Source organism: Styela clava, chromosome 9, assembly GCF_964204865.1.
Source record: "Styela clava chromosome 9, kaStyClav1.hap1.2, whole genome shotgun sequence".
Taxonomy (NCBI): domain Eukaryota; kingdom Metazoa; phylum Chordata; class Ascidiacea; order Stolidobranchia; family Styelidae; genus Styela; species Styela clava.
This window is the reverse complement of record NC_135258.1, coordinates 7,576,380-7,590,318: the sequence shown is the minus strand read 5'-3', so window position 1 is coordinate 7,590,318 and position 13,939 is coordinate 7,576,380. Positions and strand designations below refer to the sequence as shown.

The window sequence follows — 13,939 nt, the reverse complement described above, 5'->3', positions numbered from 1 at the left end:
CACCTTGAGAAAAAAATTAACGTAAAATGCAAATTAGGTGATAATTACTCTTATTATTATATATTCTCTTCTGTAGCAATGAATTGGCAAAATACTAACATATGGAAATAAAAAAAGTGGTAAATACATATGACACATTATATGAAACTTTTGCATATCAACATCAATAGAATAAAACATTCCATAGTCACCTAAAATAGATCAGAGATTAGGAAATAGCATAAAACATTCCATAATCATGTGAAATAGATTGAAAATAGTGATAAGCGGAGTAATGGCCTTTTCTGTAGGGTTATTGGGCTGTGACGAGACACAGGTTTTATTTTAGTACAAGTTTTTACCACTTTAGTGGAAATTGTGTTAAACACTTGTTGTACAACATATCTAAATGAAGAGCAAGCTCGAAAATATTGGCAATTATACAAACTGGAAATTGTGTTAAACACTTGTAGCGCTAAAACATATTTAAATGAAAAGCAAGCTGCAAAATATTGGCAATTATTCAAACTGGAAATTGTGTTAAACACTTGTTGTACAACATATCTAAATGAAGAGCAAGCTCGAAAATATTGGCAATTATTCAAACTGGAAATTGTGTTAAACACTTGTAGCGCTAAAACATATTTAAATGAAAAGTAAGCTCGAGAATATTGGCAATTATTCAAACTGGAAATTGTGTTAAACACTTGTAGCGCTAAAACATATTTAAATGAAAAGCAAGCTCGAAAATATTGGCAATTATTCAAACTGGAAATTGTGTTAAACACTTGTTGCGCTAAGACATATTTAAATGAAAAGCAAGCTGCAAAATATTGGCAATTATTCAAACTGGAAATTGTGTTAAACACTTGTTGCGCTAAAACATATTTAAATGAAAAGTAAGCTCGAGAATATTGGCAATTATTCAAACTGGAAATTGTGTTAAACACTTGTTGCGCTAAAACATATTTAAATTAAAAGCAAGCTCGAAAATATTGGCAATTATTCAAACTGGAAATTGTGTTAAACACTTGTTGCGCTAAGACATATTTAAATGAAAAGCAAGCTGCAAAATATTGGCAATTATTCAAACTGGAAATTGTGTTAAACACTTGTAGCGCTAAAACATATTTAAATGAAAAGTAAGCTCGAGAATATTGGCAATTATTCAAACTGGAAATTGTGTTAAACACTTGTAGCGCTAAAACATATTTAAATGAAAAGCAAGCTCGAAAATATTGGCAATTATTCAAACTGGAAATTGTGTTAAACACTTGTTGCGCTAAAACATATTTAAATGAAAAGTAAGCTGCAAAATATTGGCAATTATTCAAACTGGAAATTGTGTTAAACACTTGTTGCGCTAAAACATATTTAAATGAAAAGCAAGCTGCAAAATATTGGCAATTATTCAAACTGGAAATTGTGTTAAACACTTGTTGTACAACATATCTAAATGAAGAGCAAGCTCGAAAATATTGGCAATTATTCAAACTGGAAATTGTGTTAAACACTTGTAGCGCTAAAACATATTTAAATGAAATATAAGCTCGAGAATATTGGCAATTATTCAAACTGGAAATTGTGTTAAACACTTGTAGCGCTAAAACATATTTAAATGAAAAGCAAGCTCGAAAATATTGGCAATTATTCAAACTGGAAATTGTGTTAAACACTTGTTGCGCTAAGACATATTTAAATGAAAAGCAAGCTGCAAAATATTGGCAATTATTCAAACTGGAAATTGTGTTAAACACTTGTTGCGCTAAAACATATTTAAATGAAAAGTAAGCTCGAGAATATTGGCAATTATTCAAACTGGAAATTGTGTTAAACACTTGTTGCGCTAAAACATATTTAAATTAAAAGCAAGCTCGAAAATATTGGCAATTATTCAAACTGGAAATTGTGTTAAACACTTGTTGCGCTAAGACATATTTAAATGAAAAGCAAGCTGCAAAATATTGGCAATTATTCAAACTGGAAATTGTGTTAAACACTTGTAGCGCTAAAACATATTTAAATGAAAAGCAAGCTCGAAAATATTGGCAATTATTCAAACTGGAAATTGTGTTAAACACTTGTTGCGCTAAAACATATTTAAATGAAAAGCTCGAAAATATTGGCAATTATTCAAACTGGAAATTGTGTTAAACACTTGTTGCGCTAAGACATATTTAAATGAAAAGCAAGCTGCAAAATATTGGCAATTATTCAAACTGGAAATTGTGTTTAACACTTGTTGCGCTAAGACATATATAAATGAAAAGTAAGCTCGAAAATATTGGCAATTATACATACAGGTACTCTTCAATAAAAAATGATTTTCCATATTTACAGTGAAGAATATATAGAACAGCATACTGTATTTCTCCAGGACATCAGAGAAAATCTTTCATAAGCATAGCTAAAATGTTCATTAGAAAAAGTGCACTTAACAGAATATATTCCACAGTTATCCACCAAGAAAACAACAAAAATGATGAAATGGAAGCTCCAGGGGCGGCAGCTAAGAGAAACATAGCCATCCCACAGTCATATGTATGATTGTCGCACTGTAGTGTGCCAAGTATACACACTAATTATAACATGTCCTTCCATATTTAAAGAGAAGAATATGGAAAAACAACAGACTTTGAATTCCACTGGAATTCAGAATATCATTAAATAGATTAGTTAGTATATGTCTATCAGGCAAAAGTAAATGTACCGTATATCCTCACTTAAACAGCCCTAGACAGCAAATTTGTGAAAATTCGCATATAAGCCGACCCTACAAATCGTATAATGCCATATCAAAGCCAGAGATGTTCAATTTGAATTTAATATTCAATATCGCAATTCACTACCTTCAGAATATCATTTTTAGTGATTATATTAATCTCGAACAAAGCCCACACAGCCTGGCACCCACCTTCCAAACATTTTTTGATTATTATATTTAATGTTTTAATGAATTTTTTGATTGAAAATATTTTACAATTATTATTGTATAACCTATTTTAACATAGTCGAGATATCCTGGGCGACCACAGCAAAAAATCTAGAAGCAAATTGTGTCCTAATTGTCTTCATACGATAGTGACCAAGCATAATGGGAAATTTCTGCATTTCCAGCCCTTTTTTGAGTTTTAAACTCGGCTAATATGCAAGGATATACGGTAATTTCACAATGGTACAAATTATCTAACAGAATAGGAAATTTCTAAATCAAAATCAAAAAATAAATTACTAATTATCTAACAATATGTAGTATTTCAAATAAAGAATATAATATGTAGGCTATAACATAATCAGTGTATTGAAAATAAAACACAAAATGGTTTGAAGACTTGTTGCACTAAATGCAAAGCAAACAGCAAAACATGGATAGAACCAAACATACCGAAAAAATGAGCCATATTTGTATAAACAAATCACAGACTTTTGGTGCAATTTAATCCAAACTTCTGCAAAATTGAAAAGCTTCAATTGTTTATCAGGGTAACCAGACATAACACACATTAATCAGACATTAAAAAATCCACAAAAATTCTAATTACACAGTTTGTAAACCAATATCTGCACATGTATATCATCAAATAATAATGCGTCTCCAAGTTATCGTATTCCAGCAACATGATACTTTTGTCTTCCTTTGTAAAAATGAGATTGAGTCAAACTCAAATAACCTTTGATGACACAACGATCAAATCCGGATGGATTTTTGATAATCGAGTGATACAACATTACAATAGAACGTACTTGTGTAGTTGATCGATGTTTGGTATTGTTGACTATTTTCCAAAAATAACGGGCAGCAGATTGGAAGTCATTGTCTATGTATTGTTGAACACCTTTGTTATACAAATTACTGGTCATATTGTCACCAATCAAAGAGTATTCTTTTATAGTTTTTGTTACAAAATCACAAGAATGTTGTCCAAGGGAGATAAAGAGTTTGAGTCCAACAAAAAAATTAATCTGTTGAAGATCTTTAGCTGAAAAGCAGCCCTTAATTAATCTTTTCCATACAGTAGCAACTGATGCAAAGAAATAATTTTCTTCATAATGTGATAAAATATTGTTCAAACTTTCTAAACAATTAGAATCCAATTCTGCTTGCATTACTATAGCAGTCAAAGCAGGATCGCAGAACACAGATTCCCACAGTACAATTTTGAGTATTTTGGTCAAAAAACTTTTCATCTCACTAATCACGAATGGGTGACACAACAAACTCTGTAAATGATCAATAGTAAATGATATTGAATAGAGGACTAACATCAGATTTTCTTCTGCAATAAAAATAGCAAGTAAATTTGGGATAACCATAAGAAAATATGAACGAAAGAAACTGTCATTTTTCAAGGAGGTCAGAGCATCAGAGTAAAGACTACAAATATTTGGTACGTCTTGCAATTCCGTAGAAACCAAACATGTACGTATATATGACTTGATGCCCAATTCATAATAGTGCTTGGTAGATTTCTTCAATCTTTCTCTTGTAGGAGGTGACCGGCAGAAACTTATGCCTTTTAAAAGAAGTTCCTTCTCCTTACTAATGTCTTGTTCTTCAATGCCTCTTTCCACATAACACATTCCAACCAGTCCACTTGATAAAATACCTTCACTCACAGCTTCCAAGTTAACAATTTCAATTTGAGATTCTTCAATGATATTTGCTAATTCCAAAGTCTGATATGCATCCTCTAATAAGTTTTGTACCATCTGAAATTCAAATATATACGCCACAATTTCTAAGGTAAGTAATTTCCCGAACATACGACACTTGCATTCAAAAAGATCTTTTACCAAAGAAAGCAACTTGTCGGCACCTTCAACTTTGTTTCCCATCTCTATTTCTGCAAAAGCTATTCCAAGTTTAAAGCCATAGAGTGAGCATATGTCATTGTTTTTTTTCATCCCTTCCATACAATACTCTAACATTTCTGCAGGACTCATGCAAATCGTCATTTGCATTACTTGGGTGAAACGAATTTGCATCAGAAATTGGGTCCCCGCATGACCAATAAATCTTTCAAATTGATGATTATTTAATTCAATTGATTCTTTAGGATTAACTTGAAATATATACACAATGTCCAGCAAGTTCATTGCAAACGAAATCCTAGCTGGATGTTCTGTACCATCTTCAATAATTTCTTTCAAATAAATCTCTGTATGGTTGATCCACTCTGTTGGAGGTAATTTATTGGTTTGTCTAGCTGCCATCAATGTGGCTTCAATCACCCTCAGATCGTATATCCCGATTTCATTATCAGTAGAAGGTTTAGCACTCAATAAATCTTTTTCTAAACTTGCTTCTTCCCGAAGTTTAGGAATGGCATCTTCAAAACGTGCTAATTGCATCTGGGCCAAAGTTTTTCCATCAGATATTGTTTTAGGCCGATTTTCAAATGAAGGTTTATCTATAAGCATGGCCTCTCTGGCCTTTTCATGAAGATTATCGCTAAGAACAAATATTTGTGTGAGGCAATGTGTAGCACAATTTTTACTGACATATTCAAATATTTCCTCCGTATAAATTTTGAACCAACGACATCCCGATTTTGCATATATTTTCAAGCGCAGTTCATGAGCAACTGCAAGCGCATATGTAAGAGGAAAATTACACATCATCTCAGAAATAAGAAAGCTGGATGATGTTGTCAGATAAAAATTATTTAGAACCTCAAGAAGGCGAGCCCAATAACTAATAAGCGCAGTGATTGGTCTATAAAACAAGTTTTTCACATCAATTTTGCGAGCAATATTTGTAACAATCCTTCCTGTAACTATCAAGTTTACGTTTCTGGTTATTTGTCTTTCAATGTTTTTTGAAACATCATACTTTATCTCCTTATTAAGAATTGCTATTTTATGACTTTGAAATTCATCATATAACTCCCTATTTCCCCCAACGAAGCAAGTTCTTATGAGCATTTCTTTCAAATAGTAACCATTTTTGATTTCTTCATCCGATGTTAGATACGAAGCCATTTTACTGACAGGTTGAATCAGTTCAACTTTGTGCTTACGATTTTTTGTTGGTTCTTGTCTACCCAGAGGTGTACTACATGCATGGGGAACCATTCCATCAAAAGATACACCACTAGTAGTAAAACTGTCGTAATACCAATTTTTAGACTTATCCTCAGAATAAAGGTCATTTATACTTTTCACGCCAACACTTCTGATTATAGTCTCACCCAAACCAATCATAATAATCTCAAATATCACAGCAAACCATCTAAAATATTCTTTCACTTCATGATAATTTGGAGAATCATCGATACCCTCTTCAAGAATTATTATGTGTTCAAAATCAGAATATAAAGTTATTTCTTCCCGAGCCAAAGATCCCAAACCAACGAGAGCAAACGAACATGGACAATCTCCTAGAATCTTCATACAATAATAAGCAATGCATTTCATTAAATCAATATAATTTTGTGTGTTTTCCTTCATCATGTGTTGGATAGTTTCAATTTTATTCAACTGTTTTTCAAGAATTTCATCTTCAGAAAGATCTTCATCAAGTGGTTCCAATTCACGTAACTTAGCTTTTTCATCCTTTCTTAGATTCTTGAATGTTTTTGAAATATGAGAGGATAATTCAGAGAGAGTTATATCACACTGTTTACCTCCACAAGCTTGCAACAACACTTTCTCCATTGATAAGAGGAATTTGTGAACTTCATTTCCTCCTTTTATATCGTATAATATTCTTTCATATCGAACTTTAGCACCGTGTAATAAAGCAGAACATTTTATAAAATCAAGTTTTTGTTTCATTCCTGTAGATGACTTTGCTTTTTCAAGATATAACTTGCCCATTTCAAACAAAATATCAGTTGATTCCTTTAGTTTTGATCGCCTTTCATCACCGAAGGGTGTACAAACTGCCTTCAACTGTTCGGCTAGAACTTTTTCGTTTGGAGATATTTCAACCTCTGTTTCCATATTTCATTAATGATATTATTTTATTCGAAATGACTGCTACAAATATAATAGTAGTGTTTAAATGTTTTAAACAGTGATCAAAAGATATTGTCTTAAGCGTTCAATTTAAAATATGATAAATTAAATATAAGTAATGATGCGATGCTTATTCATGATCTGTAATAATTATGTTATGCTTGGGAATAGGAAATGTATTCATATTACCAATTTCTATTGTGAAACATCTTATTACTATGATAAGATCACTCATGATTTACATATCTTAAAATACATATGAATATAATTATATAAACATATAAACGACGAAAACTTGGCATCCTGTAAGAAGTCTGACAAATGTAAATTAAAAAAAAAATCCACTTAGTTATCTTCATGAAATTATTTCAGTCCAATTTTTCAACAATAATAATTTACCTATACAAATAATTTAAGTCGGCATTTTGTTAAAAGTAGTATATTAATAAATGAATGATTAATCTATTGAAATCTCAATGTGTTTCACATTAAACCAAGATAAATTAATCACGCATATTAGGGTGTTAGAAAGCCATGTTGTCCATAGTCTGCTCTGATATACAAGTCGAAAACTGTTTGTACCTATCTGCCATGGCAGTCATATCTGTACTCCCGAAGTACGCGAACCAAGATGACGGACACCAGAACGTAGTATGTGTACCAGGTTATGGTTAGGCCATACTTTTATTCCAATATCAAGAGTAAATTAAATAGCAAACCATACCCACCTCCTGGTAGTAGAACCATTAACAAATTGACATTCCAATTAAGTGAATGTGACAAAACAATATTCTGGAAGGATTTAATATCATTGTTGGGTATAAACCCCTGAACCACAAGTCCTGAGTCACGTCGAATCACAGGTAATCAGAGTCTAAAGAGTTGAGTTAATCACTTAGATAAGTCACACTGGCGTTAGTTGAGTACGAGTTTTTGAGTTCAACTCGAGGCTGCTTAACATTGTTTGCTATCAACTTTAAACATCAAATAGTGCAAAAGCATGCATCAACATGTGGTACACTGATCGTGTTGAATTACAGTGTGGCACAAGTTTTCAATATTAGTTCAAAGTTTGTATCTGTATACCAACTCTATCAATGACATACTGTGGCATACAAAACACAGGATTAACTTTCTTCAATCTAGAGTCACCAAGAAGTGAAAGACCAGTGATGCCGAACAAAGTATGAAAAGGGTCAACTATATCACCAGGTCTATCAGCAATTCCACCAGTTTCATCATCTTGTGACGCAAGAATAAAATTGATTAATTTTTTACTGTCAATCCAATGAACTTTTCCTAATATAGAAAGTGAAGATAAAACCCACCAGGAATAACAAACATCAGGTAGCTTTTCAGGTCTGCCATTGAGGCCTCCAGATGGAAGCTGTCGTTCACATAACCACCAACCGAGTAAATCTGCATCGACTCTGTGGAGTTGACCAAGAATTGACAATGCACCGAGACAGCAATATATCTGTCCAGAATGCGACTCTGATCCAGGCCGACACCCAAAACCTCCATCGAAATTCATACATGAAATAATAAAATCAACAGCTTTTTCCAAATCAACTTTGCTGTCACCTTCTTTCAACTTACTGAGTAATGCTAGTGATGCAATTGCACAAAATGAGAAACGGGTGTCAATTTCACCCCATTTATCACCAGCGAAAGACCCATTTTCATTTTGAAGGTTTTCAATATATTCCACAGTCTTTTCCACATCTATAACATCCAATCGATCATAAATACATGCAATCTGTATCGCACTGAGAGTATATAAAATACTCGGGTCGTGTTGTGGTGCAGGAGAATATCCACCACAATCATGCTTACAAGAATTTAAATAGGACAGAATTTCATCTTTATTCATTTCTTCAATTTGTCCCAACAGATCCATCGCGGTTAAACCCCAATATATCCCACTTAGTCGAAGATACTCTGTCATGCAGTATTCATAATCATTTTTCTTTGATCCATAAGCAGCTAAATAAGTAGAATGCTTTGTCATTAGCAATTCCTTTAAAGCGCCCTGCTTCAGTGTTACATCTTTGACAATGGTTGCCATTGCAAAATGCCGCCTACTTTTAAACTTTTTATATTTGCAAATGGTTAACTCCTGTTTCTATGATCTGATAAAGGACAAATTAAATATAAAATCGGTTGTTATAACTGTATAAAATAATACAAAAGGTACGAGAACTTCCTGACGTCCATATTCAGATATTACTGTCCATACAATTGACACACGAATGCTCAAACATGATAGTATTCGAGCAGCGTTTTCAAACAAAGAGGAATTGAATGTTTTACTTTGTATGTATTCGAGGGGTCTTATTACTTACTGAATACAGCGCGAAACACTGCAAAGAGCGCAAAACAGCCGAAACAGAGGAAAACAGCGCGAAACAGAAGCAAACAGCGCAAAACAGGAGACGCAGTCATTACCACCTCCTGCCACGAAAGAACCACGGTGCCTCTCGCCATGGTTTTATGGCGCTATTTCCGGTATATTTACAAGGTTATGTACCGGATTATAGGTCATCATGCGAAATTTTATCTACCTTTTTGGTGCTCCAGAAGTATGTGCAGCAATATGTCGCACAACCTGAATCCGCTACACACACACACACATACTATTTTCAGGTTGTGCGCCACCTTGGTGCACATACTTCTGGAGGTCCCTTTTTACCTAACCCTAACCCTAAAGCCAACCACATCCATATGGAAAATGTTCTAAATTATGGTACCCAAAATGTGTCACAAGCAGGGGCAGACCTGCAATTACAGCATTACTGGCTACATACGTTGGTTTGTGTTTTTAATTTGCTGCCGTGGTACTCCAACTCGAAACAAGGTGCCCCGAACTCATTGCAAAAAAATTTTCCGCTTCACACTGTTTCCCTCTGTTTTGCACTCTTTCGCGCTGTTTTGCGCTGTTTCCCCACTGTTTTGCGCTTTTCCCTCTGCTTTGCGCTGTTTCGCGCTATTTTGCGCTCTTTGCGGTGTTTCGCGCTGTATTCAGTAAGTAGTAAGACCGGTATTCGAGTATTGAGTGTAGCATTAAGATATTGTACATATCTGGTAAATGTATGTATGTATGTTTATTTGCCTCAAAAATGTAACAGTATCTGCATAATAATTAAACAGTAAAACAGAGACAGGATACATGTTCAAGACCTTACTGACCTAAGACACAGATGTGCGTACATGACATGTAAATATTTCATTAAAGCTTGAATAATTAATGTCTGAATGTGGACAGATTTTTATGTGTAGTAGGAAGAAGGGTGTGCAGGTGTGTGTGGAGGGGGGGGAATAATTCAAAATGATACGGTACGTAGTTTAAGAATTTTGCAAACCACTATATTGCCAATATTGGAGTGATGAATAAGAATAACATTTGCTGAATTTTAGATACTTCCATGACCTTTGTCTTTACAGTTTTATTATCATGTTTTGTCAGGAGATTATAGAATAAGATCTAACAACACCTCACAAACATGCTTGTTAATTCATGAAAAGAGATTATTTAATTTTCAATTAGGCACCCTGAAGCTGAAGTTATGCAGTTACAGAGTGATGAAACGATAGGTGTGATATGTTGAATATAATGCAAAAAAATATTTTTTTTAAATGTTATAAATACTAGTACGCCTTTCAAACCTCTTCGGAATATTCTTACTGCTGCTATATACAAATATACCGGTACCGGTACCGGTACGGTGCCGTACCGATACCGGTACCGTATTCTTACAAATCTGTAGCTGCATAGACAGCTGTAAGTGCTACATGGTACCAACTACCATACCATACCGGTACATACACACCGCTTCCTTGACCATCTGAAAACAAACTTACATGCATAGACTACATACCGAAACTGTATTCTCATAAATCTGTAGCTCATAGACAGCTGTAAATGAATATGAAAATTCAAAACAATTCAAGCCAACACGCCACCCGCTGGGGCTGTTCACTATGGACCTTTCCCCGAGCATCGACTTCCTTGTTTACTTCGTAATATTGGCCAATCAGCAAGATGCAAAAAGTGACGTAACAATGCCCCCTTTTTGCATCCGCTCAGACACTTTTCTCACTCAGACAGATTTTCGAGCGTGGTTGTAAACATTACCTCGTTTTTGCGTTTTTGAACTCTATTCGTTAGTTTTCAGTTGTGTTTCGGAAACTTAAATAAAAATCAGATAATTTAATGATCACTCTGTCTATCTAGGAGTTTTAATTTAATTGCAGTAATAAAAATTAGTGTAGAAATAGCTGTGATAGACTAGCCTGAAAATCTTTACCGGTACTTTTAAAAAACAGATTGTTATGTGCGTTGAATCATAATGATGGTTTGAAACACATACCCCATTTTACAGGCGCCAACTCGCAAAATCACCCCTAAAATAGCACTGAAAATTTTGCAATAGTAAAGTATAGAAAGATTTTTCCGGGGGTCAAAGGTCGGGGAAAGGTCCATTATCAGACATACACATTGCACATGCATATAACCGTAAATATATGATATACCGGGTTATTTTTATTTTATAAAAATCAAATGAAAAACAAATGGGTTACATGTAACAAACAGCTAGATCAAAGGGAATTACTAAAAATTTAACATTCTGCTTACAACGCGAAACAAAAGAAAACGGATCAAAAGCAAATGGAAACATGCGAAACCAAGAAAATCGTGCAAAACCCTAAACTTACATGCAGTGGTGGGATTCAAATTCGAACCGACTGAATCCCACCACTGCTTACATGTATGCATGTTTTTTCGTCTCGTAAAAACAATATAAAAGAGTTGACAATTAACAATATTAAAAACCAACTTTTACTTGGTAACTTTTATTTTTTTAATGGTTCCACAATGTGGATTGTTCAATAAGTAAATAATAAATTGTTAACTTTTAGACCAGTGGCCCTCAACCTGCGTATCACCGCGGAAGATTTCAGGGATGCGATCAGCTTTAAAATATTGCAACAAGCAACTTTTGCGATATTTTATTCATTATTTATTTTATTTACTATTTATTTATTATCAAGCAACTTTTGAGTCGGCTAAAATATGCCGGCAACGCTTTCTCTTCATCTTCCATATTACTATATATGTATTCGCTGGAAGGCGTTTATAGCAGTGTATTTGGGGTAAAGATAGAGTGACCATATTTTTGTGACTTCAAAGCGGGACGCCTCCAAAGACAACGAACCCTTTACTGTGATTTTGTAACTTTACATTTTCCGATTTTACTACATAGGGTTACTTTTTAAATTATCCCGACTGTTTTCATTAGCCATATTGTCATCGAGAGTTCATGCGTATATTCTCTGTTCAAATATCGGGTTCAGTTCGGAAAATAGAAAGAAATCGACGTTAACGATATAAATAATTCGAATTTCGATTTTTAATGTGCATCAAAAGAAAGAAAGAATAGTAAAATAACCTGGCGTTTTCACGCATTGAGAATTTACTTCGCCAATCATGCTTTTCTGTAGATAACACCTTCTTCAAAAAAACGTTGTTCAATGTTACATGTGATACGTTCGCTAAAAATGTTAGCGGGAAACAACGAAACAAACAAAATAACGCATTCACCTTCAGCAAGTAGCGCTGCGCTACATAGCAACAACAATAACGAGAACATGTTAATTGGTAATGTTCGTGTATTATGCTGGATGGCTGAACGCCAAAGCGGGACTTTTGGATGACTTGTCGGAACGGCGGGACAAGACGCTAACAAGCGGGACTGTCCCGCCTGAAGAGGGACGTATGGTAAGCCTACGGCATTTGAATATATAAAGTAGAAAAACGCGGTTCGATGAAGTCATCACATAAGTCTTGGGCTGTTCACAAGAAATGCGTGCTGAATTAACAAAAAACGTAGAAATTGACGTTGATTTTATATGACTGTAGCTTGTGTTCAGAAGTTACCTCAAGCGACATCTTGAGTCCAATCACCCAGATAAAAAAAAACACGATGAAGTTATTTTGAGCGACTTGGGTAACATGTGAAGCGCCAGCGCATGTAACAGGCAGGCCAGTTTTAACCTTCTTGCTGCCGAAGTTGGATCGTGTATCGCTTTCTAACAATACTGTGAAACAACATGGCCAAGAAATGTCTGTTGACACTGAAGAAGTGATTGTTGAAGTGAGAGGAAAAAAGGATAGTTTCGTCATACAATTTGATGAATCGACTGATGTCACCAAATGTTTTCAATTACCAATCAATCAATTTTATTTCGGTCACTCTGAAGGAAACAAAACAACAACAAAGTATCTGGAGGACGGGCATAACTTAATAATAACAAGAGAGCTATGCTCAAATATATGGACACGTAGCGCCACCCAGTGGCAATAAGTTTGATGACGTCATAGCGAAAAAAAAGTAACAGCCTTCTGGAGAAAAATTTTATCTTTAACCACTGAAAATATCAAAGCAATCGGTCCAGTATTCGAAGAGAAAAGCGATTTTTTAAAAATGGAGACGGAGACAAATAACAATAACAACAACATTTTGAAACGATCGTTATGGCCACTAAACGTGTCCAATAATAAAAAGTACAAGCAATCGGGCAATAGCCTACCTTTTGAATCAATTTCAAAATGTGAGACGTGTATGTGTAGCCTATAATAAGGGTGCTTTCCTACAAAAATATGGAATAAAAAACAGTCAAGCGGGACGTTTGGATGACTTGTCGGGACGGCGGGACAAGACGCTAACAAGCGGGACTGTCCCGCCTGAAGAGGGACGTATGGTAAGTCTAAGGCATTTGAATATATAAAGTAGAAAAACGTGGTTCGATGAAGTCATCACATAAGTCTTGGGCTGTTCACAAGAAATGCGTGCTGAATTAACAAAAAACGTAGAAATTGACGTTGATTTTATATGACTGTAGCTTGTGTTCAGAAGTTACCTCAAGCGACATCTTGAGTCCAATCACCCAGATAAGAAAAAACACGATGAAGTTATTTTGAGCGACTTGGGTAACATGT

General features: G+C 34.4%; 2 protein-coding genes across 2 annotated transcripts; both read right to left on the bottom strand.

Annotated features, from left to right (window-relative positions):
* Nucleotides 1–3: 3 nt before the first annotated feature.
* LOC144427126 (uncharacterized) lies at nucleotides 4–6,924 on the bottom strand. Its single transcript, XM_078115816.1, has one exon. It carries the CDS (start codon nucleotides 6,922–6,924, stop codon nucleotides 3,580–3,582), a length of 3,345 nt encoding a protein of 1,114 aa, XP_077971942.1. The 3' UTR covers nucleotides 4–3,579.
* Nucleotides 6,925–6,960: 36 nt separating this feature from the next.
* On the bottom strand, nucleotides 6,961–9,087 carry LOC120339335 (geranylgeranyl transferase type-2 subunit beta-like). The gene has a single exon (XM_039407438.2). It carries the CDS (start codon nucleotides 9,005–9,007, stop codon nucleotides 8,000–8,002), a length of 1,008 nt encoding a protein of 335 aa, XP_039263372.2. The 5' UTR covers nucleotides 9,008–9,087; the 3' UTR covers nucleotides 6,961–7,999.
* Between the last annotated feature and the right edge of the window lie 4,852 nt (nucleotides 9,088–13,939).